This window comes from Carcharodon carcharias, chromosome 17, assembly GCF_017639515.1.
Source record: "Carcharodon carcharias isolate sCarCar2 chromosome 17, sCarCar2.pri, whole genome shotgun sequence".
NCBI classification, from domain to species: domain Eukaryota; kingdom Metazoa; phylum Chordata; class Chondrichthyes; order Lamniformes; family Lamnidae; genus Carcharodon; species Carcharodon carcharias.
In genome coordinates this window covers 65,461,771-65,488,696 of record NC_054483.1, presented here as the reverse complement: position 1 = coordinate 65,488,696, position 26,926 = coordinate 65,461,771, and the positions used below count along the sequence as shown (strand labels likewise).

The window sequence follows — 26,926 nt, the reverse complement described above, 5'->3', positions numbered from 1 at the left end:
TTAAAAGGTACCCTCATGCACACGATGGTTCACCACTCCACTAAAGAGCGGGTGAACCACGATTCTTTAAAAACCTGGTGTGACTCTGAAGGCAGAGGGGCATGTTAGTGGGGTGGTGAAAAAGGCATATGGGACACTTGCCTTTTATCAATTGAGGCATAGATTACAAAAGTAGGGAGGTCATGTTGGAGTTTTATAAACCTTGGAGAGGCCACAGCTGGAGTACTATGTGCAGTTCTGGTCGTCACATTATAAGAAGGATGTGATTGCACTGGAGGGGGCGCAGAGGAGATTCACCAGGATGTTTCCTGGGATGAAACATTTAAATTATGAAGAGAGGTTGGATAGACTTGGCTTGTTTTCGTTGGAGCAGAGAAGACTGAGGGGTGATCTGATCGAGGTGTACAAGATTATGAGGGGCATGGACAGGGTGGATAGGAACAGCTGTTCCCCTTAGTTGAAGGGTCAGTCACGAGGGGACATAAGTTTAAGGTGAGGGGCAGGAGGTTTAGGGGGGATGTGAGGGAAAACATTTTTACCCAGGTGGTGACGGTCTGGAATGCGTTGCCTGGGAGGGTGGTGGAGACGGGTTGCCACACATCCTTTAAAAATATATTCTATAAGTATATCAATGGGAAGAGGATAACCAGGGAAAGAGTAGGGCCCATAAGGGACCAATCTATGGGTGGATCCAGAGGACATCGCTACAGTGTTGAATGAATACTTCAAGTCCGTCTTCACCCAAGAGAATGAGGATGAAGGTATCGAACTCGGGGAGAGAGACTGCGAGGTTCTTAAGCAAATTGATATAGGGAGTGACAAGGTATTGCAGGTGTTGGCAGGCTTAAAAGTGGTCAAATCTCCGGATACGGATGATTTGTGTCCCAGACTGCTGAGGGAGGCAAGGGAGGAGATTGCAGGGGCTCTGACCCAAATTTTTAAGTCCTCTCTGGTCACGGGGGAGGTGCCAGAGGACTGGAGAACAGGTAATGTGGTTCCGCTATTTAAGAAGGGTTGTAGAGATAAGCCAGGGAACTACAGGCCAGTGAGTCTCACGTCAGTGGTAGGGAAACTATTGGAGAAATTTCTGAAGGAGAGTATCTATCTCCACTTGGAGAGGCAAGGTTTGATCAGGGATAGTCAGCATGGGTTTGTCAGAGGGTGGTCATGTCTAACAAATTTGATTGAATTTTTTGAGGAGGTGACTAGGTGTGTAGATGAGGGTAGTGCAGTTGATGTAGTTTATATGGATTTCAGCAAAGCCTTTGACAAGGTCCCATATGGGAGACTTATAAAGAAAGCAAAGGCACATGGGATATAGGGTAATTTGATAAGGTGGATTCAAAATTGGCTTAGTTGTAGGAGGCAGAGGGTGATGACAGAAGGATACTTTAGTGACAGGAAGCCACTGTCCAGTGGCGTACCACAGGGTTCTGTGCTCAGTTCCCTATTATTTGTCATTTATATAAACAACATAGATGACTATGTCAGGGGGTAGGATTAGTAAGTTTGTGGATGACACAAAGATTGGCTGGGTGGTTAACAGTGAGGTCGAGTGTCTTGGGCTACAGGAAAATATAGTTGGGATGGTCAAATGGGCAGATAAGTGTCAGATGGAATTTAACCCTGAAAAGTGTGAGGTGATACACTTTGGAAGGAGTAATTTGACAAGGAAGTATTCAATGAATGACATGGCACTAGGAAGTTCTGAGGAACAAAGGGACCTTGGCGTGTGTCCATAGATCTCTGAAGGCAGAGGGGCATGTTAGTGTGGTGGTGAAAAAGGCATATGGGACACACCTTTATCAATCGAGGCATAGATTACAAAAGTAGGGAGGTCATGTTGGAGTTGTATAGAACCTTGGATAGGCCACAGCTGGAGTAGTGTGTGCAGTTCTGGTCGCCACCTTATAGGAAGGATGTGATTGCACTGGAGGGAGTGCAGAGGAGATTCACCAGGATGTTGCCTGGGATGAAACATTTAAGTTATGAAGAGAGGTTGGATAGACTTGGGTCGTTTTCTTTGGAGCAGAGAAGACTGAGGAGAGACCTGATCGAGGCGTACAAGATTATGAGGGGCGTGGATAGAGAGCAGCTGTTCCCCTTAGTTGAAGGGTCAGTCACAAGGGGGCAGAAGTTCAAGGTGAGGGGCAGGAGGTTTAGGGGGGATGTGAGGATAAACATTTTTACCCAGAGGGTGGTGACGGTCTGGAATGCACTGCCTGGGAGGGTGATGGAGGCAGGTTGCCTCACATCCTTTAAAAAGTGCCTGCCTATCCAGGTACTTGGCACGTCATAGCATTCAAGGCTATGGGCCAAGTGCTGGTAAATGGGATTAGGCAGGTAGGTCAGGTGTTTCTCACTTGTTGATGCAGACTCGATGGGCCGAAGGGCCTCTTCTGCTCTGTGATTCTGTGACTATGAAAATTGCAGAGGAGTATGAGATACCTATCTCCGCAATGGAACCAGCCAGGTCAGTAGTGCCGGGCTTCTGACAAGGTGCAGTCCACATCCTTTAAAGGCACACCCAAAAATCGCACAGCCCAGGAATAGGGAATCCTGGAAACGGGACCCGCCTGCTATTTTTAAAGGGCTGCCAAGTCAACCCAACTCAGTGAAAATCCAGGCCATAATGTTTTGAAGGGGAAACAGGTGGGGACAGCAATTGAAGAATTACCGAGAAACCTGGTAGAACGAAACAAAGCACTAAACTGTTAACGCTCTTGTAATTGTGATATGAACAATGGATTAATAAATCTGCATTTAGTAATGCCGATCTGAACAGGAGAAATGGTTTGACTGTTTTTCAGATCTTTCCAGTACAGTCAAATATGAATTGTTGTACGTCAAATAATAGAAAAATAAATCAGTAAAGCTAGAATTTCTTATGTTTTGCTCAACTATGAGATCTTTGAAATTGTCTATTCTCTCAGTTCAATCTTCACTAATCATGTTTCTGTTGCAATTGAGCTACTTATTAAATGCATATAAACCTTTATATCAAGGTTACTCAAATATCACACTGCATGAACAAATAAAACAATGAATGTTATTAATGAAGTATTAAATCATTGTAATATTAAATGATAGTTAATATAATTTAGTGATAATAGCCTTAGAAGTCCATTTGGACTGCAGACCCTTATTAATCTTTTTGGTGTGTGCAGCTCCAACCGAACAAATTGAGTTTCCTTGCTATGCAAAATTAGTCCAGAGCTTTGTCAATCAAAAGTCGAACAATTGGGTCAGTGAGGTCCTTAATCGTGAGCAAGGTAACTAAAAATGGTACATATACAGAATGTGATTACCATTAGGGGTAAGATTGGCCAAAAACACCAATACCATAGTCATGTGATTAGCATTGGTCAATGAGGCACAAACACCAATTTATTTTCTCATTATAGATTCTTCATTATTTATACACTAACCTGCTGTACCATGTAGTCCCGTGTTGTTCTGGCATTTATTTGTAAGTAACAGTTGAAAGGAAACCCTCTGAAATGAATTTTACAAACATTCATGCATTATTGAAAAGGTCAATCACTATGCTTTCATTGTTTATTTTTAATGTGTAGATGTAGTCCGTATAAATGTTAAAAATGACTTAGCATGAAATATGACGGTAATAACCTGTGGAAACATGTTGTTTGTTACAGCTTGCTATTGACTTTAGTGTGGTTCACAGAGATTCCTCTTGAAATCTGGCCTCGGGCCTCAGTAGAGATTGGCAAGGAAGCAAAGCAATGACAATTAACAAAAAAAAATGAAGTTTCTGTGAGAGCAAATTTCTCTGTGATGAAGGCATTATTAATCTTATACTCACATATTGCAATCCAAGGAAACATTTCATGATATAGGCTGGTTCTAAGGCCAGAATTTATTAAAAAAAATCATAGGATGTGGGCGTCACCGGCTAGGCCAGCATTTATTGCCCATCCCGAAAAATTCACCATACTTAAACTGCCAAACAGATTTGTGACATTGAAATAACTATATACATGTAAGATTTTATATTCATTTTGTAAGCTAATTTGCTGTGCATAATCCTGTGGTGTACTGATATTTCTTCATACGTATCAGTTGAAAAGAATACCCTTTATTAAAGCAATGCTGAACTATATTGCTGGGCTGTATAGGCAGCCAAAGAATTCTATCCACATACAGGATAAAATGGTATACCATTGCCAAGAGCCACCAAAAATCACTGCAAATGCAAGTGCTGCAAATGGCACTTTACATATGGAGGCAGACAGAGAAGCCCTACAGAGACACAATATATAAATAGGATATTAATATACGTTTTGTGTTACCTGGTAATGCTATGCGGCTACAATATGTTAATTATATTTGCGCAGCATGTTTATACAAAATAAATATGTAGTCTCTTTGATGCAATGCCACCAGTAGAATCAAAATTCCTACCAACAACAAAAATTGTTTCACCATGCATTTTTGGTCTATTAGTCAACCTAACCATTCCAATAAGAGTACAGATGTCTCACAATTGCAACCATACTAGTTGTTGCGAGTACAGGAAGCCTTGGTAGAAAATGCTCATTTGCCAATGAACATTAGAGATTTCCCACAACTATTGAATGCTGTAGCATACTTGCTACATAACTAATGTTTATAAATGTATACAAGGGGTAGAAATTGGATCTTTCCACACCTGTTAAAAGGGCATAAATCATGCACAACCTGGACTAATTTTGAGGGCCAATGTCCTGGGTGCCTGAAAAACATCCAGTGCAAAATTGGTATAGGTTATTTTTTCAGGCATCCCTGGCAGCCGCCTGTAACAGGTGTTAGGTCCTTCACCTGCATTATGACTGGTTTAGACCTCCAAACAGAAATTGCAGCAATGAGCAGGTTAGGTGCTTTGTAGATCCGTTCAGAAGTCCTATTCAGCAACTGCCAACTGAAGGCCCATTTTTTATAAACAAATATTTTTAAGAACATTCTTGTGCAACCAGGAGGAGCAGGAGTGCACCCTAACTTCACAGCCCTGGTGACTGCCCCCTTCCCCCCACCCCTTTCCATTTGCTTATAAGCACCCGGAGATTAATTCTTCTTTGTACTGTTTGAAATTTGATGGAATATTGTTTTTGTTTCACATGGAAGTGTGATGTCCTATTTAAAGTGGTATTGTTCTATAATAACAATAAACCTTTGGCAGGAAGGTAAGTTAACTAGTTGCTGCTGCATATGCTGTTTCCAATTGCTTCATTTTGTATCTGGTTTCCATTGAAGTTTTTTTAGTTCTGTTTGTTGACCAGTTGCTATTGCAGTTCTTTGCCGATTTTCAATTTATGGTAAATCTCTTGTAATTATCTCTGCTTTCTATTACGGTTTTTGAAGTTCCTATATTGAGATGTTTGCTTCAAACCTTTTTATTAAATCATCATTTTTTTACTGGGGAGAAATCTGGGAATGATAGATTAAAGTTTACATCAAAATCTTTTTTCCTAATTGCTGTGCTGTAGATGTTTGTATTTTTAAAATTGTGGTTACTTAATGCTCTGTTTTAAGTTGTGATTGGTTTGTTGTGTGGTTGCTATGGAAACAGCAGTGTGAAGCTGTTGTAAGATGATAGGCAAGGACCTATGATACTGGTATTTGTGGGTAGTGTTTAACATCTTTGAAAATTTAATGAGGGTTATGTTATGGGATAGTTGTGTTTTCTGTTTTAATGGGGAATGAGTCCAGTTTTTTTTAAAAAGTCAAATTCAACATTTATTATGACTTTAGCTTAGAGTGATGATTTCCATGGGAAATTTAATGTTTAGGAATTCACTTTCAACAACCACTGCTGTAAATGCTCCACGTAAGGGTCAAACCTACTCTCAAAATTTAGAAACAAGGAAATATATAAGGTAAATTTTAAGTGCTTTTAATGTCTTGTAAACCCCTCAAGTGCATCTGCTCTTCCACATCATTTAACCTTTCTATTGATAAGTTTTACACAAAGTGAATATAAATCAACCATCCTTGTAGGCAAGGAAGGTTTAAGCCTGAGGGAGGAAGAAAATAATCAAGCCAAATGTATATTTATAATAAAATTTATGGTGTCTGTGACTGTCAAGGTATTGGTCAGTTGTCTTCTTACTCACTAGTGTTTTTTTTAAGTAAGTCTCTGCTTTTCTCCTTTATAATGGGTTATTTTCTACTTTTATGTACCCACTGGAACCCTACCAAACACCCTAGATGATGAACATGGTCATCTGTGCCTCGGAGGACAAACAAGAATATCCTCCACAATTTCAACCTTCTCTCCAAGCGCATTCCACTAGAAACCATTCTATTGAAAAAACTTACACAACTGCATTGCAGCAAAAAAAAAAATCAAGTCATGATGTGCTGAGCAGCAGCAGCAGCAGGACGAATAAAGAGCCTGATACATTTTGGCCTGAATCTTCTGATATGGGGAGCGGTGAATGACTGGACTTAAGTTGCTGAGCACCTTGGGGCTCTGAGGAGGCCCTGATGCACACACGTGTGCAGTGCTTATGCGGACAGTTAAACTTCTGATTGCCAGCTTTATCCTGCCCAGACTGCTGCACGATTCCCTACAAGTGTGGGATGAAATGGCCATTTCCATGCAGAATTGGGCTGTTTGTCCTATACTTACTTGTTTTACACAGATTTACTTAAGAGCTTTTCCTGGTAGGTGTAAAACCTGCTCAGGAATGCAGCTTTAAGTAAAATCAGCTGGTGTGTCAAAGCACTCCAGCATCCATAGAAACTCCAACACTGCTTGGTAACTCCCCTGACACAGCTCAGCAATCCCCCAACATAGTGAACATTGGAAGGGGGGATTGGGCCAGGTGAGCACTGTTGGAGATTGCGGGGGGTGAGCATTGCTGGGCTTGGGGGGGTGCGGGGTGAGCAATGTCAAGGTGTTGTTGAGGATAAGCATTGTCAGGAGGGAGGAGGGGTGAGGGGGAGGTGAACATTGTCAGTGGTAGAGGTTGTGCAGTGTTGTGTGTGACGGGGACAATTTAAAACTCTGCAAGTCAATGAACAGATCTCAAGGGGATGTCTTCAGTTCATGACAAAAAAGAAAGGCATGTCTTTGCTTCAGTTATGCTTTACCATTAGGCCTCCTGACTCTTCATACCATTGGATTCAAATTGGAGCTGGGACCAGAACTTCCTAAGGCTCCAACGTAAAAAAGTAAATCGACAGTTTAAATTGCTGTCTGCAGTGGGCACTCTCGCTCTGTCGCTGACCAGAAGACTTGGGCCTTTATTTCATGACTAACAGAGTGGGGAAATTTATAGGGGTTCATTAAAAGGACATTGCATTAGGTATTAGCTACTGGAAGTAATAATATTCCAAAATAAAAGCAAAATACTGTGGATGCTGGAAATCTGAAACAAAAACAAAAAATGCTGGTAAAACTCAGCAGGTCCAACAACATCTGTGGAGAGAAAGAGTTAATGTTTCAGGTTGGTATGACTTCTTCACAGCTGAAGGGAAGTAGAAATATGGTGAAATATGTACTGCTTAAGGGGGGTGAAACAGGTGAAGCTGGATAGAAGGCCAACAATAGGTGGAGGCAAAGGAGAGATTGCAAAAGATGTCACAAACAAAAGGTCAAAGGGTTGTTAATAGTGGTGGTTCTGGCTAAAGGAGGTGCTAATGGTGACATTAAGAGTGGAAAGCAGAATGTGATAATGGCTGGACCAGGGTAAGCACTCTGGAAAGTGACAGGTGACCCCAGTGGGGGTGGGGTGGGGGAGGGGACGGTTGTGGGAAAAAAGATTGAAAGGGCTAAAATCTGGGGATAAAACAATGAATAAAAACGGAAATAAAAATAATAATGAAAATAAGTGGGAAAAGTAAATAAAATAAATAAAAATTAAGAAAAAAGGGGGGGGGGGAAATCAGAAAGGGGTGGGGAGGGAGGAGAGAGTTCATGGTCTGAAGCTGTTGAACTCAATGTTAAGTCTGGAAGGCTATGAAGTGTCTAATCTAAAGATGAGGTGCTGTTCCTCCAGTTTGTGTTGAGCTTCACTGGAACATTGCAGCAGGCATCTGTGAAGAGAAAGACAGAGTTAACATTTCAAGTCCAAATGACTCTTCTTCAGAGGAGTCTTACGCGCTCGAAACGTTAACTCTGTCTTTCTCTCCACAGATGCTTTCAGACCTGCTGAGTTTTTCCAGCAATTTTGTTATTATTTCAGATTTCCAGCATCCGCAATATTTCGCCTTTATATATTTTACCAATTTGTGGGACCTCTTTATCTTAATGGAGAAATTTGACATTCCTCAAATAAAGCAGTTTTCAGGATCAGAGATGTGGTTCAAAAGTAATTATGAACTTAGTATGCTGTTAAAAGCAAGTTTTAATGAAAGTGAACACTTGACAGTTTCACCATTATTAATACTGCAATATCCAGAAACATTGCCGAGGTATCAGTAGTTGATCTCCAGGTGGTCTTATTCAAAGGTGTTTTCAAACTTATTTGTTAACCTTTCTGTCTGTTTTTGCCTTACAGACTCATTTACTTTCATGTATTGAGGCTACAAAACAACTTGAGCATCAGCTTTTCCAAGTTCAGAACAGTATTTTCGAAGGTCAGTCAGCTTGTGTGTTGATTTTTTTCTTATTATAAAAATGCCTTTTGAAACAAATAACCACCATCCTTTTTAGTTGTCGTTTGGATGTGAGCATACCTGGCGAAGCCAGTATTTATTTTCCATCCCTAATTTCCCCTAAGAAGCTGATGGTGAATCACCTTCTTGAAGTTTACATGATGTAGGCACATCTGCAGTGCTGCTAGAGAGGGAGTTCCAGGATTTTGACCCAGTGACAGTGAATGAGTGGCAATGTAGTGTGTGACTTGGAAGAGAGCTTAAAGTTGGCCATAAGGAGCCTTTGCAATTTGCTGCAGTGCATCTTGTAGATGGTACACACTGCTGCCACTGTATGCCAATTGTGGAGAGAGTGGATGTTTAAAACGGTGGATAGGATGCTAAATAAGTGGGCTGCTTTGACTTGGATGGTGTTGACCTCTTGAGTGCTGTTAGAGCTGCACTCATACAAGCAAGTTGAGAATATTCAATCACACTCCTCAGTTGTAGAGAATTGAGAGGCTTTGGGAAGTCAAGAGGTGACTTATTTGTTGCCAAATTCCCAGCCTCTGTCCTGCTCTTGTAGCTAAATCCTTAACCTATTTAAGATTACCTTTTCCTTCTGAAGATGTAAACAATGGTATCCAATATGGTTCTATTAGCTCAGCCCACGTTGTCCAGAATTTGCAATTCTACAGCTACCTCATATCCAATGGTTACCCAATGGTTCCCCTCAAACAATGACCAGAGTTTACATGATGAATGGGAAGATACCTCATTTACATGAGCCAGATGACTGGAAGATCCAGTTTGGGTGCATCTCCAGTACCCACTTGTCCATTTTGACTAGACGTGGCGGTGTATGGTGGTAGTGGCTTTTGCAGATACATGCTCTACCACCCCTCCTGAAACAACAGGTGCTGGAAATTCTGTGGCAAGTTCTCACCAGCTTACTGTCAAAAGCCTATCCGCCATCAACAAGGCACAAGTCAGGAATACACTCCACTTGCCTGGATGAATGCAGCTCTAACAACACTCAAGAAGCTTGACACCAACCACCCATTCCACTGAGCAACAAGGCAGATCTGGGTGAACTTAGAAATAGCATTTCTTTTAGTTCCTCGGGGACCCAGCCCACTGCCTGGCCTGGACTCAATTTTGGGGCCCACAAGCATGTTTGTGGAAATCCGTATGCCGCACTTAACTATATAAACAGCCGCCATTGTAATTTTGGGTCCCCTGCAAGGTTCAACAGCATCAACACTCAGCTTTTGAAATCTTGTCCCCGCTCCCCCTTCCCAGCATCATCTAGTGCCGTTCTGCTGGAATTACAGTAGGAAAGCAACAAAATATTAATCTCAATGTTTGTTAGCCAGTAGACAATACACATCCAGTAGGTTAACCTAATTATTAATGTAACTCCCTGATGAAGTTTCTCATCTTTTGATTGGCGCCTTCCTCAAATTATAACCAAGATTAGCAATTTACAGTGTGATGGAGCATGGGCTTAAAGCCACACATTATAATTCTATGACCTAGTGCATTCTAACAGTGAATCTGTGATCTAGGCACAATTTCCCATTGTCTCCTGCTGTCTCAGCAGTTATTTGCCTCTCATCATTCCCCAGGACAAAATCAAGAAATGCTTCTTTCCTTGTTGGACTACAAATATATACTGATGGCAGAAATAGACATGAATACATTCCCAAAAGTGATCTCTTTATATAATACCAAATACATTACTTTTGTTCCAATCTGTCTTGGGATAGTTCATCATACTAGTGGAAATCAGATTATTTCTATTCATTTTTAATTGGTGTTTTTCACAGATTTTGATTTATACTTGGAAAATCACAAGACTTGGCTGGTTTCCAAGAATTTCCAGAATAACAGAGATGACCCTGCTTATTGCGCTGAGGAACTTGAAATACAAACTATAAATAAAGAAGTAAGCAGTTTGATATTTTCGTGTTTAACCTTGAGGGAGACACTGCAGGGAGATACTGCAGAAGTGTGAGTTGCCTCACTCTCCACTGATTTGACAGCACCAATTTGTTCAAGTTCTTACCCTGGAAAGTGCCATACAATAGGAAGAGGAATTGGTTTTATTTAATTTCCTATCAGCAATGTTTTAATGTGCAGTTTTGTCCCTATCCAAATCTGTACCTTGTTAACAATAATCTCTAGAGCATAGTTAAAAGTTTCTGAAACCAGAATTTGTGGGTTTGAGAGCACTATAACTAATTTGAGAAAATAATTTAAAACTGGACTCAAATACCACACATACTGATTAATTGAGCCAATATAAATATTGTTATAATAATAAATTTATATTCGATCTGTAAATAGCACTCTGCATGGTGGAAAGTTAAATCATGTCATCACTGAAGTACTGCAAATTTAGGACAGATGTGTTAATTTAAGGGAGTGCAGCATGATGAGTGTACATTTTTTTTAATCTAATGAAAAGTAACAGCTAGTTAGAAATGTCTGCATTCAATCTTAATCTGTGAGACCATCTGTAGTTGTAAATTGAGCAGAAACGTTAGAGGATAATATTATCTGTAATATTTCAAACAGCATTATTGGAACTCTGTATGTGGATGTTAAGCTCTATTTGTTTTCAGTTCACAGGGAAACAGCAGATCTTTAAGCAGTCAATGGCACAAATTGTAACAGAGTTAGCCCTCATAAATCAACACAAAGAAAGCTTGCTACAGCAGCTGAATGAACAGGAGAAGTCTCTGCATCAGGTAGAGTGACTAGAAACAATTGATGTGCAAATTAATGTACATGACATACATTTGCTCAGACACGTTGACTCAAATTATCAAAGCAGATTAATAAATACACTATTCAAAACAAAACAGATAGACATATGCACTTGGCTTATTTTGAATTTCAGATTCCACTTGAAAGCCAAGTTCGCTGAAGCTGAACTCAAAACTCAAAATCTGTGGTATGTAAAATAAAATTGGCAGCAGTTCTGTTTGATGCTCCTTAGCGTTGTTGAAATAATTTAGATCGGATATATATATCTCAGCAGTACAAGGCTCTCTTTTCCTCCGTCAATAATCAATTGGAAATGTCTTAGCATAGGCAAAAACAAAATACTGCACCAGCTGTGAATCTGAAATGAAAACAGAAAGTGCTGGAAATACTCAGCAGGTCAGGTAGCATCTGTGGAGAAAGAAAAAGTTAATATTTCAAGTCAATAACCTTTTGTCAGAACTGGAAAAAGCTAGAGATGTAATAGGTTTTAAGCAAGTACAGAAGCAGGGAAAGGGGGAGCAGGGTAAGAACAAAAGGCAAGATCTGTGACAGGGTGAAGTGCAGGAAAGATTAAATAACAAAAAGGATGATAGTGCAAGGCAAACGGAGATGGGAATGGAACAAATAAAGAAACAAAAATGGGTCTAGAAGAGATGTAAATGGGAATGGCAGAATCATTACCAATGGCTTCTGTCTGAAAAATTGGGGTAGAGGTTATGATAATCATGAGCTGTGGTGCAGATTCTACCATTCCTATTAACGCGTTGTCTAGACCCACCTTTTGTTTCTTTACTTGTTTTATCATCTCCTTTTGCCATACACAATCATCTCTTTATCATTTAATCCCTACAGCCTTCCACCCTATTGCAGACTTCCCGATTTGTTCTAATTCCTTTTCCCACATTCCTTACCTTTGTACTTGATGTTACATCTGTAACCTTCTCCAGTTGTGATTAAAGGCCACTGACCTGAAATGTTAACTCTATTTCTCTCTCCACAGATGCTGCCTGACCTGCTGAATGTTTCCATCATTTCCTGTTTTTATTTCACCAGCACAAGGCTGCCTTTGCTCCCATCCCACCAAGCTGCTGCTTAGAAGGTGCAATTACTCAATATGAGATGCCTTACACATACTTTTATAATTAGGAGCTTTCCCATGTCTTAGTGACATATGAGGTAGACAATGCACGTGCTTATGCCTTTCTATGTCTAGATTTTCCTGGAACAGGTCGCTAGCCTATTGCCAGAGGCTATAGCTTGAGAGGCACCACTCCACAGGATGGCATCATCAGGAAGCTGTCTGTCCTGTCCCTTCGGGTATCATGGATGAATTGTTAAAAATATTTGTAAAAAAGAATTGAACACTGTGCCAGTGTTGTTGGAGATGACTTACTTTGCACCACACATGGACTTTGGATTGATTAACTGTAGTTGTGTGTGTGTGTGCACACGCGTGTGTGTAAATAGTTTGAGCTCTATCATGTCCCACTGCATGTAGGTGCAGAATTATATTTCTAATAATTGTTAAGTTGTTGCTATTGGGCCAAATTTAGACAATGTTTTTGGGAAATTTTGAGATTTTCCTGTATACTACAACCAAGCAAAGCCTAAAAATAAAAAAAAAAGCAAAATACTGCGGATGCTGGAAATCTGAAACAAAAACAGAAAATGCTGGGAAAACTCAGCAGGTCTAACAGCATCTGTGGAGAGAAAAACAGAGTTAATGTTTCGAGTCCGTATGCCTCAGAGAGCCTCTGAAGAAGAGTCATACGGACTCGAAACATTAACTCTGTTTTTCTCTCCACAGATGCTGTTAGACCTGCTGAGTTTTTCCAGCAATTTCTGTTTTTGTTCCTAAAAATAGGAAGTTACGGTGGTGGTGTTATTTTGTTACTTAATAAATGGTTAGTGCCTATTTTGTATATAATTATCATTTGCTATAAACTGAAAGACATCACTTCCAAATTGTGTACTGTCCATTGCTCCTAAGTTGAAGCACTCACCAGATAGGCGGTTGAAAGGGATAAAGGAATCACTATGCAAAGAAGCACTATTTTCCTGTGCAACTCACAACCTCTATGATATTTGAGAACCCCATATTTATCAGTAAATAAAACAGGCCTACTCATTGAACAACTTCAAGTTGCCTATAGAATTGGCTAAATGCTGTGCCTGTACCAGCAGTTACTACCAGATTGCTAGATTTAACTATGATCATGATATTATGAACTTTGTAAGTCTTCAAAGAATCCGAATAAAAAAAAGAAATTTTAAAGCAAAGTAAACCTAGAAAACCAACAAATTATTGTGCAAAATAGTAATAAGATAGTACAGAATCGAGAAAGAGAGGGCACAGATTTACAGTAATTGACAAAAGAAGCAAAAGTGATTTGAGAAAAAAAACTTCTTCGTGCAGCAAGTACTGCCTGAGGGTGTGATGGAGGCAGATTCAAAAGAAGCATCAAATGGGAATGAGACTGTTACCTGAAATGAAAGAATGTGGAGGGTTATTGGGAGAAGGTGGAAGAATGGCACTAAGGGAACTGCTCATTTGGACAGCCAGTGCAGACACGATGGGCCGAATGGCCTCCTTCTGCGCTGTTCCGATTATGTGATTCAGTGCAATAAAACACCTTCAGCTGCTTCACCAGTTACCTTCCTTCTGTTATGATCCCAGCTGAGGTTACCCCTGGACAAGCCTGATCCCAGAATGCGACCCAGCTTGACAAATCCTAACTTTTATTTTTGTTTAGATATGTGGAGAGTAGCTACTGAACAGAGGCACAGGGGTCAGCTGATGAACTTCTAAGAAAAGAATAAAACATTTACTCAACAAGCAAAGATTAACTGTCTTACAATACTCCTTCACCCACACTTATACCTTTAAGGATGTATATGGATTTGTAAGGATAACACAAGTTACAAAAGCTATATTATACTCTAATGTACACAGTAAGTACCCAGTCCATGTAAACCCATGGCACCGTGGCCGTACACACCATACTCTGAAACAAAGTGATAGATGCCACCTCAACCAGATGCTATGGATCTCTCCTCAACTTCTCCAGACACTTGTCACACCGTGAGCCAACCGGTCTCACTGGACTCCATCTTTCACACGAGGATTTCCAATCTCCCCTCTCCAAGGACTCGCTTTGGAATCTTCTGCCAAACCAATGTTTTCTCTCTGATGCCTTCCGCAAGGGTTCGCCTTCCGCAAGGGTTCACCTCCAAGGTTTTGAACTCTCCTTCCGATATTCCTCTTTCCTGGTCACCACATGCATTCAAGCTGTCTTCCACGCACTCTCTTTCGACAACTCAGCCGTCAACATCCCACCACTGTTTCACAAGCCCATAGCAAAGGGTTACAGATCTTCAGCCATCTCTTTGGACTTTCTTGCCTCTTGCAAGCTGTTCTTTAAACCTGCTTTCTGCAGCTTTTGTCTCTTTAAATCTGAAGCTTGGAGCCTTTCTCTCTGCCCCTCACTCTTAACTTCACTTAAAGGACCTTTTTCCAGGTTCCTGTTCTTCCTTTGACCAGAAGGTCATCTTTGGACTTTCCCCTCTTCCATTCCTCTGGACTTTTGGGGTTTTGCCTAGTTTGGCACTTACCATCTGTCCCCTTTTAGGCTGGTTTTGCTTCACAGCTGTCTTCAAACCAACTGAACTCAAACAGCTTCCAAAACAAACTACTGTTTCCTTGTGTGTGTGTGTGTCTGTGGGAGGGACCTGCTTCTCTGGCCCCTTGTTGCTAGGCAATATTCCAATCCTTCTACCCTTGTATATATACCTTTACCTTATAGGAGTCGTAAAGCTCCTCATTAGAAATGCAAGCACATTTTTAAAGTGAAACTGAAACTCCATTTGTCGTTTCTTAACACAAATACAGAACTCATTCCTAATAGCTACAAATATCAATATAACTCAGTTAAATTATCCCTATTTCCTGACACCTTTCATCATAAGGTCAGAAGTGGGGATGTTCACTGATGATTGCACAATGTTCTGCACCATTCACGATTCCTCAGATACTGAAGCAGTCCATGTTCAAATACAGCAAGATCTGGACAATATACAGGCTTAGGCTGACAAGTGGCAAATAACATTTACACCACAAAAATGCCAGGCAATGACCATCTCCAACAGGAGAGAACCTGCCCCTTGCCCCTTGACATTCAATGGCATTACCATCGCTGAATCCCTCACTCAACATTCTGGGGTTACCATTGATCAGAAACTGAACTAGACTAGCCACATAAATACTGTGGCTATGAGAGCAGGTCAGAGGCTAGGAATCCTGCTGCGAGTAACTCACCTTATGACTCGCCAAAACCTACGCACCATCTACAAGGTACAAGTCAGAAGTGTGTTGGAATAATCTCCACTTACCTGGATGAGTGCAGCTCCAACAACACTCAAGAAACTTGACACTACTCAGGACAAAGCAGCCTGCTTGATTGGCACCCCTTCCCCAAACATTCACTCCCCCCACCACTGATGAACAGTAGCAGCGGTGTGTACCATATACGAGATGCACTGCAGGAACTCATCAAGCCTCCTTGCACAGCACCTTCTAAACCCACGACCACTACCATCTGGAAGGACAAGGGCAACAGATGCACAGGAACACCACCACCTGGAAATTTGCCACTTACCGTCCTGACTTGGAAATATATTGCCATTCTTTCACTTTCGCTGGGTGAAAATCATGGAGCTCCATCCCTAACAGCACTGTGGGTGTACCTACACCAGATGGACTGCAGTGGCTCACCACCACCTTGTCAAGGTCAATTAGAGATGGGCTATAAATGCTAGCCTAGCCAGCAATGCCCACATCCCATAAATAGCTAAAAAATAATCAGTTACCTGGGAAACAAAAATATTACTTATTGCTTGCATTTCATGTCACATTAATTCTTTTAATCCTTGATTAATCTCTATTTAGTGCAGTTTAGATATCTCAAAAACTGTCCCTCATTGAGTTTCATGTAGGAGAATTACTCCCTGAGCAAATATGGCCTTCTGCTTGAACCCTTCTTCCCCTCCTCCCTCTTCCACCAATTTGTCCTGCTCTACAGAGTCTCTATTCATTCCCCAGGTCAAACCGTATTCCAAGGGGAACACCTATTAGTGCACCCATGTCTGGGTGCAATTGGTTTGTGCAAAAAGCTTGAAGTCAGCAAAAGGTCCTTCAGCTCCTGCCACATCACTCCCTGTAGACTTTTGCAACTTGAAACAACTATAGAAAACACCAAACATTTGTAGAATCGTAGCAACCCAGAAAAAATAAGCTGGAAACTAACTTGCAAGTAGTTGATGATGCCTTTAAGTAGCATTGGTGGGAGAGGGTCAACTGTGCGAGGTGAATAGAGGGCATTAGCTGGAGCATTGAACTCCAAAATGGCCCCATTGACATCAAATCAGCATTACACACTCATTAACATGCAATCTACTTGATCTGCATTCTTCTAGATGACATTCGCTGCAGACATGCTAATTGCATTACTAACATGGCACCCTGTGCAATTTACCGCAGCAGTCCGTGGATGCCATTTTAGAACTCTAAAAAGGTACATGTAGTACCTGAAAACCATCACAAAGATGCCCAATTTCGCGCCCATAGCGTACAAAATCGTTGAGGTTATTCTAAACTTTATAAAACACTGGTTATGCCTCAGCTGGAATATTGTGTCCAATTCCGGACACCACACTTTGGCAAGGATATCAAGGCCTTGGAAAGGGTGCTGAAGGAATTTACTAGTCCCTTACCTAGTACAATACATTAGTTATGTGGAGAGACTGGAGAAACTGGAGATGTTCTCATTTGATTAGAGAAGGTTAAGAAGAGATTTTATATAGTTGTTCAAAACCATGAACAATTATGACACAGTAGATAAGGGGAAACTGTTTCCAGTGGCAGAAGGATCAGTAACCAGTGCGCACACATTTAAGGTGACCGGCAAAAAATTCAGAAGTGACATGAACGAATGTGTGTTTCCACAGTGATTTGTTGTGATCTGAAGTGCGCTACCTGAAAGGGTGGTAGAAGCAGATTCAATCGTAACATTCAAAGGAGAATTATATATATAATTAAAGAAAAACATTGCAAGGCTATGGGGAAAGATCAGAGGAGTGGAATTAAATGGATTTCTCTCCCAAAGACCTGGTATAAGCATGATGGGCCTATGTTTAAGGTAATTCTTCCAATGTCCTGGCCATTGTCTTAGTACTATTGTGCACAGCAAAGTGCCACAAAATTGACTGCAGTGTATACCAATGTAACACCAGTGACTGTACTTCAAAAGTAATAATGGGCTGTGTAGCACATTGCGACAACCTGATGGCATGAAATCTGCTGTATAAATGCAAGTTTTTCCTTCCTTCAAAACCACCGAAAAGGTGAACAGATGACCTGTTCCATCCCTTCTACAATGCATCTCCTGACCCAACCATTATGAGTTATGTGGGAACATCCTGATGTATCTTGCCTTCTGATTTTGTCTCCCTCCAATTAGCCAAATCCCAGTAATAATGCCATTTGCCACTCCTGTACTACTGCAATTTAGCAGAAAGTAGTTGATGTGTTGCAAAAAAACTCAACTGTGAGAAAGTAAAAATACATATGAAAGTATTGAAATGCTTATTAAAAATGATATTGAAATGTGTTATAAAGCATTGTGCTTGTCTGGAAACCTTAAAATACAAACACTACATATGTTGCATATCTACACAGCTGCTGTTTTGTTGGTATGCTTAGCTCTGTACTACAGCTCACACCTTACTGTGCGAAAATGTAATTTAGTCCACAGGAGTCTTCACAAAGAATAGGAGCTTGTTTATAGGCAAGTAATGACTTGTACTTTCAGCTGTTTCTTGGTGAGGTTCTAGTAATTTATTCAAAACATCCTCCAAATGTAACTGAAAATGACAAAGATTTCATAACAGAGAAGGAAGCCACTTAAGAGGTCCCTGCTGGGTGGAGGGAATCATGTTTTAACATAGAATGGAGAATGAAGCAACCTTTTGATGCAAAGGCTGAGAATAGGCCTCTTGCTATCACAAAGAAACCAAGTGTGGCTTCAGTAAGTGTAATACTTCAAGCTGCTTATCTATTTGCTTTTTATTCAAAATATGTATTATCATCCATTATCTATTGCAAAATTTATATCCATGATCTGATATTTCAGATATGATTGGCTAAACTGTAGTTGTGTGAATGGAATAATTGGCACTATTGGGAATTGACTCTAGAGACAGCTGCAGTGTTGAGGAAATTACATCAGACAGCAATAGTGCAGAATAACACACAGTCATTCTGTAACCCTTAGGACAATAATTTTAACAACGCAGTCCTCAAAAGCAGGACACTACATGAAAAGAATGTTTGTGCATTTTTTTCCCGAATTGCTCCAATGTTACAGTTATAACCTAAAGGATAATAGCTTATCAAGTTTAACTTCCACACTGTACTGAAGCTTACCAAAAGATATATTTATGGAGAAGTTTTAGCACTGACTATAACAGTATTATTTTTCAACAATAAAGGGCTGGATTTTACTCCCCCTGCCTGCCGCCAGCATAATTGAGCGTGGGGATGAGGGGGTGCTTATAAAATAAAGTGGGTGGCCTTCTCACCATTTTCTTGCTCGTCACCTTTCTCCCATATTACCTGATAAATTCAGATGAGGGAGTTTATTTATAATACACCCCCAGACATTTGTGGCCCCAACACAGCTTCCAAAAGGGTCGAAAATCATTGCAAGCCTTTGCTTCAAGCAATCATGACTTGTTGGGCTGAATTTTCCTGGCAACATAGAAACTGATTTGGAAGCTGGGGGAGTGGGACGGAAAAATGCGGGGAAGCTGCATCAGGACGGCTCTGAATACCTTCCCGCCTCAGTGAACTTCCCAGTGGCAGGTTCAGAACAAAGTCATCAGCCCCATTACGAAGGAGCTGTTTTCCATTATCAGAGTGCTTTCCTCTAAATGTGGAGGCCAGCAACTCTGTGGAGGCAGCCTCCCAGTGGCAGGCCAGGGGCCAGGAACCAGAGGTTCTTTGCCTCAACGAAGGAACCACTACTACGATAGGCCACAGCAGCTTCCAAAAACAATCCTGTGGAAGAGGAATCCCTCCAAACTGATGTCCATACCACCTCTGGGCCTTCTCATTCTCAAAGTTGCAGAAGGCATCCAGTAGAACCTGCATATTGTTGCGCACTTGCAGTCACCTTTCTACCTCAGCAGCGCCCACTTCTCCCAGTGGGGCTGCTAGCCAACCTTTGCTGCGGGGTCCTTTGATTGGGCCTCGGCCTCAGGATCACATCCATCATCCTTAATAAGGTGGCCTCCTAGAAGGATACACATTGACATTGAATCAGTTAACGTGGAGACAATGTCTTTGTTCTTTCTTTCAGCATCAGCGGAGCAGGGCCGGGAGGAGGAGCAGCAGGGGCCCCCTCTCACATCTGAGGGCCCTGAAGTCATGGACTCACCAGCGTCACACCATCTCTGCCAGGCAGGCACCAACACAGATACTAGCACCTCGGTGGGAATTAGAACATTGGCTAGTGTCTCGGGGCACAGCGGTGAGGGCACTTCACAGTCGCTGGAGGAGCTAGCAGAGACAGAGAGTGCCCATGGTGCCAGCAGTTGGAGAACTGCAGGGGACCAGGCACATGCTCAGTCCATGCCTGATGATGTGCCTCTGGAGTCGTCCGCGACGCAGCAAACGCAGGATATGTGGCCGGGTGTGCGGGAACATCTGGTGGAAATACATGAGGCTATGCTTGGCTTGGTGTCCGTGGTGAGGAGTCAACGCAGACTATCGCCAAAGCAATGAGCCTCTTGGCCGAGCATCATGCATCCTCCATGGAGAGAGTGGCGACTCTCGTGGAGAGGCTCTGCCAGGAGACCAATTGGGGCTTCATGGGAGTGCGCTTGGTCCAGCAAGCCCTCACCTCAGCTGGTATTGCCAACATGGGAGCGGGATGGGCACTATGTTTCCCAGCTCAGTGCCCATCCATGCACAGTGAGCAGGGAGGTCACGTCAGTGTAGGAGTTGCCTGTTGTCTCTGCGGGCACCTCTCAGGGCGCTCCAAATGAGGGGGGCAGCTCCATCGCCCCTCTGCCAGCGACCGTTGCATCCGGTGAGGCTGCGATGATTGTGGAGATGCCAGCTGTGGAATTGGCAGCTCCCTCCCAGGCAGGGCCAGCACAGGCTCCATGGGCCAGAGGACGACCGCCAAGGTCATCAAGGCCAACAGGACAGCATAGTGAGCAGGCTGGCTCAGATGCCACTCCGAGCGAGGGGTCAGCACTAAGATGTAGCACCTGAAAAGGTAAAAATAAGGCACCTTAGGCACACCACGGGTTTATCACTGTGCTTTTGTGTTGGCCTGCAATGAGGTCTTTGAGTTGGTGTGATGTTGAACGCCTTTGTCATTTTGTTTTCTTAAGTTCCTTTGGTTGTAATATTAAATTCAGACATGTCACCATGGCTGAGGGTGCCTCTTTTCTTCTACAGGCGGATGGTTTCCAAAAATGTTATGAGTGATATGTGGGACATTCAGCTTTATTAACAAGGCCCTTAGTTAATGTTCCTATCCAGACAGATTTTGCACTTAGGTATTGAGTATGGAGCCTGCAGCCCAGGCTTGTCCTGGAGGTCCATATGTGGTGTGCTAGCTGAAAGTTCGTTGGATTAAAGCCTCCCAGGTGTACCTGACTCCCTGGAGTATGCCCGGGTCAGTGTCTATCCCCTCAGCATTTCCCTGTCCGTGCTCATCCTCGGACTCACTGCTGGACTCATTGTCTACAGCTGTAGCCACTGTGCCTATGTCTTCATCGTCCACAGCGTCCCCCCCTTTCTAGCGCAAGATTGTGGAGAGGCAAGCATGCAACCACTATCACTGACACACGATCTGGGGGTTACTGGAGTGCGCACCCTGATCGGTACAGGCATCGGAAGCGCATCTTGAGAAGACCTTTGTGAAGGCGTGGCTCCTATTGTACCGCTGCTCAGCTTCTGATCTTGAATGGCAGAGAGGGGTCATGAGCCACCTTCTGAGGGGATAGCCCTTGTCACCCAGCAGCCACCCATCCAGCTGGGCTGGAGCACTGAAGAGTCCCGGCACCTGGGAATGTCTGAGGATGTAGGCGTCGTGGGAGCTGCCTGGGTACCTTGCACAGGCTTGTAGAATCAGCATCCTGTGATCACACACTAGCTACACGTTCATGGAGTGGAAGCCCTTCCCGTTGACGAAGGCACCGGGCTCACCTGCTAGCGCCTTGATGGCCACGTGCAGTCTATAGCACCCTGGACGGGGGGGGGGGGGGAAGCCAGCAATGGCGGCGAAGCCTCTGGCTCACTGTGTCTGGCTTGCCTGGTCCCAACGGTAGTAGATGAAGATGAATGCACACCTGAACAGAGAACATCTGTATCCTGCTTGACACAAGTGTGGACAGCTGATTAGGAGACACTGCAAAGTTCACCCACCGAGCCCTGGAAGGAGCCAGAGGCACAGAAGTTGAGGGCAGCTGTGACCTTTAGAGCCACTGGCATGGGGTGTCCACCCACACAGTTAGGGGAGATCTCAGGCCCAATCATCTGACAGATATAGTTGACTGTCTCCCTTGAGAGAAAGTGCCTCCTTTGGCACTGCACCTCAGTCATATTGAGGTAGCTGCTTCACTGCCTGTATACCTTGGCCAACCTCTTGGCCCTGCGCCCCTTGTGCCTGCACTTGACCACCCAAAGGTGGCTCCCCTGGAGGCTGAATGTGCATTCCTGGCCTCATCCCCCTTCTAGCCCTCCCTTTCTCCTCAGAAGAGGTGCCTCCAGAGGAGAGTTCAGCTCCCATTCCCAGGCTAAGGGAAACCTGCAGGCCCAAAAAAGATTCCTCACTGCAGAGTGCTAACCTGAGGGTTGAGAGTTCAGACCAAACAGCTGATATGCATTTTGAAGTATGGCAGATCACACAGATAAGTATCAGAAACTTTGGAAAAACAATATTTGACACAGCACATTCGCGACCCCACTGAGCCCTCTTATCCCACCTGTGGATTAGGTTTATACAAATGTGTCCTGCCCATTGCACCCGTGCGCCAACCTGAAGATTGCATGGGTGCCAAAAAAAATCGCCATCGATTGACATCTCAAGGGCCTTCAGTGGCCTGTTAATTAATGGCAGGCGTGCATCGGAGATCAACGCATGCCCATCCAACAAAATATCGCAATGGCGCACGGTGACGTCGGGACACTCGCCCAACATCACTGCGTGCCAATGGGAAAATTCTGGCCATGGAGACGTATTCCCAGTCTCCCTATGGAAATAAAAAGCCAGAAGCCCCGCAGCAATATAACATTGGGAGCAGCCTTAATTGATTCAGAGTGGGGCTTCTGCCCCCATCTGGGAAGAAGTCCTGCCCTAGAGAGCAGCTGACCAATCTGATTGACCAACAGTTCTGTAGTCCTAGCAACGCCAGGATCGAGTGGTGGCCATTGCTGGGACTAGAGGCAGTCCCAGAGAAAGAAGGTTGATGAGGCCCGAACTTAAAGCTAAATCATTGATTTTGGACGCTGGCTGGCAGACCTCAGAAAGTGGAATGGCTGGAGGAGGATGGGGGGTGGGGGGGTGGTTTGGGTTTGAGAGGCCAGGAGGGAGTATTAATGGGGGAGGAAATTTTATCTTGCAGGCGTGGTGCCTCCGACTGGTCCAGGGGACCCCCACCCCAAAGGATGTAACCCCTTTCCTGCCTGACAGCAGCCTTACAATGCAAGTTACTGGGCTACTCACCTTCCCTCTGGCCTCCCCTTCCACATGTAAAATACTGGCAGGGTTGGGATGAGGCCATTAGTTGGCCGCTTAAGGGCTCAATAGGCCTAAGAGCAGGTGGGCTGCCTGACTCTTTCCCTGGCTGGATTTTGCAGTCAGCAATGAAGCCACAGTTCTCACCACTTAGCTTGAAGACAGCTGCCCACAGCGATCTAGCTAAAATCTAAGTTATCTAATGCCAGTTTAAAGCTGTCAAAAAGATCTCCAGGCATCTAACAGTAGTGATATCGACAAGTGGAGTGAGCACTGTGGCTACACGGTTTTCAAAGACAGCAAACCAGTAAGTTAAAAGCGCTGACTCGCTGCACTGTTAATTAATTTTTTCAACTCTGTTGATGATTATGTTAGTGAAATAAGTGATTATGTTTGGATCGTGATAGAAGTTGAAATATTAAAAACAATCTTCAAAATATTACTTTAAAATTGTGGATTTTTTTTAACCATCATCGAAAAAGTTGACATTCCATAAATATGAAATTAGCTTTTCAGAGCCAGTCAGGATGTTCAGCAGTAATTATAAACTTAGAACACTAGTAACCTAGTTACCCATTCATCAATGTATGACTTTTTCTAAGGTTTTTACAGTGGGACTTACAGCATAAAAGTGGAAGTTTTCATCAATTCACCGATTGATTAGGGATTGTACTCTGGGGAAACCTCAATAGTGCACTCTGAGGAAGCATCAAATCACTGACAACAACTTTTGGATTTCTGTGTTATTCTGCACATGTACAGAATCCTGAAGTTGCTGGGGTGTACTAATGGTGACTGCTGATACTTTAGTTGTCATTGCCAATGCAAAACCAGTGCCATCTTTTTCTCCCAGATGCTGATCATCCTGCTGACTATTTCAAGCATTCTCTCTTTTTATAACATAATGGTCTATGCCACATTATTAACGTAGCTCCAATAGCCATCACACAACCTGGGAATATGACGACAATGGTGCCACAAGTAAATATCACCTTGAATAGACCCTAAATCAAGAAAAATATCTACTTTTCAATCTTTTGCAGCCAGAAACATTCAATTTTTCTAGATGGAGAAAAGACTATTATCCAGGTTTTGTTTTGTGGCCTGTGACTGAAATATATAACCCCTAGTGGCGGAATAAATGGTCCTTGTTGCCTTTCTGCGTTCATGTTGTCAAACACAATTGTCTCCAAATCCCTTTCATCGTAGAGCTACCAAAGCCACATTGGAACTTTATGAACATTTAATATTTGTAGCACAGAAAAAAGGCCCTTTAGCTAAACAGGTACATGATTTGTTTTCATCGTATTTAAAGAGCTGCTACTTTAGTAAAGGGGAAATACAAAGAGGGAAGCAAGATTACAAAGATTTGATCTGTTATCTTCCTTTTTATTGATTTATTTAGCAATATGATCTATAAAAGGACAATTGCACTGTAAAAGGATCATAAACAACTGACCCTAATGACGTGGTTTGACACACAGTAAAGGAACCTTTACTTTGTATCATGTCAGCATATCTACCCTTTTCAATACAATGTATGTAGTGCTCATAGTAAATATGGTTATCAAAAAAACCTTGGGATGAAAAGAAATTATCCAGAATCTATGTTAAGAATAAAAGATTTTTCATATGCCCTTACAGTAAAAGACTTGCATTAATTATAGTATCAATTATCATGCCTTTGAGAAACATCTCAAAAGCAAAGAGCAAATTACTTTGAAATTCTGTCCTCATTGTTATGTTGGCAAATTCAACAGCCATTTTGTACATTGCAAAACCCCAGAAACAACAATGAGATGCATGATTAGTTAATTAAGTTTTAGTTATGTTGATTAGGGGAAAGAGGAGAGAAGAGAGGAGGAGGAAATGGAGGAAAAGAAGATGATATTGAACATGGGGGTGCCCCGCTGCATGACAAGGTGGTCTCCTCCCACCACCCTCCAGGAAGAGGACCTCGCTCTTCTCCCTCATGGGCGACAGGGTTGTGGCTCCCCTGTGCCATCTTGGGTGGTGCAATGGCAGTCTTTGGCGCACCTTTACTTCAGGACAACCAGCAGCCTCAGTATTGGCCCCCTTGGGTGTCTGCAAACTGCCTCCATTCTTGCCCCACTAGCTTTAATTACAAACATACGAATTAGGAGCAGGAGTGGGCCACTCAGTCTCACAGGCCTGATCTGCTATTCAGTAAGATCTTGGCTGACCTGACTGTAACCTCAACTCCACATTCCCACCTACCCCCGATAATCATTCATCCCCTTATCAAGAATCTATCTAGCTCTGCCTTAAAAATATTCAAAGACGCTGCTTCTACTTTTGAGGAAATGAGTTCTGAAGACTCACGACCCTCTGAGAAAAGTAATTTTTCCTAATTCCTGTCTTAAATGAGTAACCCCTTATTTTTAAACACCCTCTTCACATCTATCCTGACAAGACCCTTCAGGATCTTAAAGGTTTCAATCATGTCACCTCTTACTCTTCTAAACTCTAGCTGATACAAGCCTAGCCTGTCCAACCTTTCCTCATAAGACAACCCACCCATTCCTGGTATTAGTCTAGTAAACCTCCTCTGAACTGCTAATCCAATTACGTTCTTCCTTAAATAAGGAGACCAATACTATACATGGTACTCCTGATGTGGTCTTGCCAGTGCCCTGTACAACTGAAACATAACCTCTGTTTTGTATTCAATTGGACAGGAAACTAAGTGCTAATAGCTACACTAACAACCAATTTAAGATAATCAATCGATCTTGGTTAATTTACACTTGCTAGAAGCGACATACATTCATGGGACAACAGGGACCCATTCTCCTGAAAACAAAAGGAATATGTTCAAGCCTTGCACCTTTTTTGAATTATCCAAATGCTTGGGGAGCCTATAGTTCCCCATTACTTTTTCCATGGCAATGCATCGACCAATCAGAGTTGACTTGTCAATCAATCAGCACCCTTCTCTCTTGTGATATAAATTAGTGATCATTTGTAACTTGGCATCCTTGCGTTTGTCCCAATGAGCGCAAGATGAAAAGCTTCTACAACCTGTCCCTCTTTCAGCAATATTCAAGCTCTGTACTGCCAAGTGACTGTTTGGACAGGAAACCTATCTCCATATCAATTATGGGCTCACCCCTGGGAAAATTTGAAGCTTAAGTCAGTTACCCACTGAAGTGGGTTTCTGACACAAAAACAGACCTGGGTCCTGTTTCCCATTCCCAAGGTGAAAGTCCAGCCCCTATTACACGACTCTAGGGAAACTCCTTACTGGTTTTTGAATAGTGCCTCTTTGACATCATCAGAACTACTGGAAAATGAGGCCTGGGGCTGGATTTTATGACCCCCTGCCAGGTGTGTTTTTTGGCAGGGGCAGCACAGAAAACATGTCGGGTGCTCAGCCCACTGCCTTACTGTCCACTTGGGATGGGTGGGGAGGCAAGTAAGCCACCCAATAGTCTGCGTGCTCTTAGGTCTATTAAGGCCATAACTGCCTTTAACAATTAATTGACAATTAAGATCCTCAGTCGCCTCCACTGCCAATGGTAGGCAGGCAAGAGTGCAAAGGCAGTTTTTAGAACGGCTTCTTTGAAAATGCAGGAAGAAAGGAGGGGCTCATCAATTGGAGGGTGCACTGGGGGTACTCTCCCTGAGATATCAGTACCCCTCCTCCCTCCGTTCCTTCCAGCCTGTTCTCCGAAACCTGGGCCCCTTCCCTAGGCTCTACAATCCCTCCCCGCCCTAAAAGCCCAGAACTTACCTGCTTCCAGTCGCTT

At 42.8% G+C, this 26,926-nt stretch overlaps 1 protein-coding gene across 1 annotated transcript in view; it reads left to right on the top strand.

Annotated features, from left to right (window-relative positions):
• LOC121289648 overlaps nucleotides 1-26,926 on the top strand; it is a 498,843-nt gene that overhangs the window by 261,071 nt on the left and 210,846 nt on the right. Inside the window, exons 10-12 of the mRNA XM_041209274.1 lie at nucleotides 8,502-8,580; nucleotides 10,407-10,525; nucleotides 11,205-11,330. Coding sequence (XP_041065208.1) covers nucleotides 8,502-8,580; nucleotides 10,407-10,525; nucleotides 11,205-11,330 — 324 coding nt within the window. The remainder of the gene's footprint in view (nucleotides 1-8,501; nucleotides 8,581-10,406; nucleotides 10,526-11,204; nucleotides 11,331-26,926) is intronic.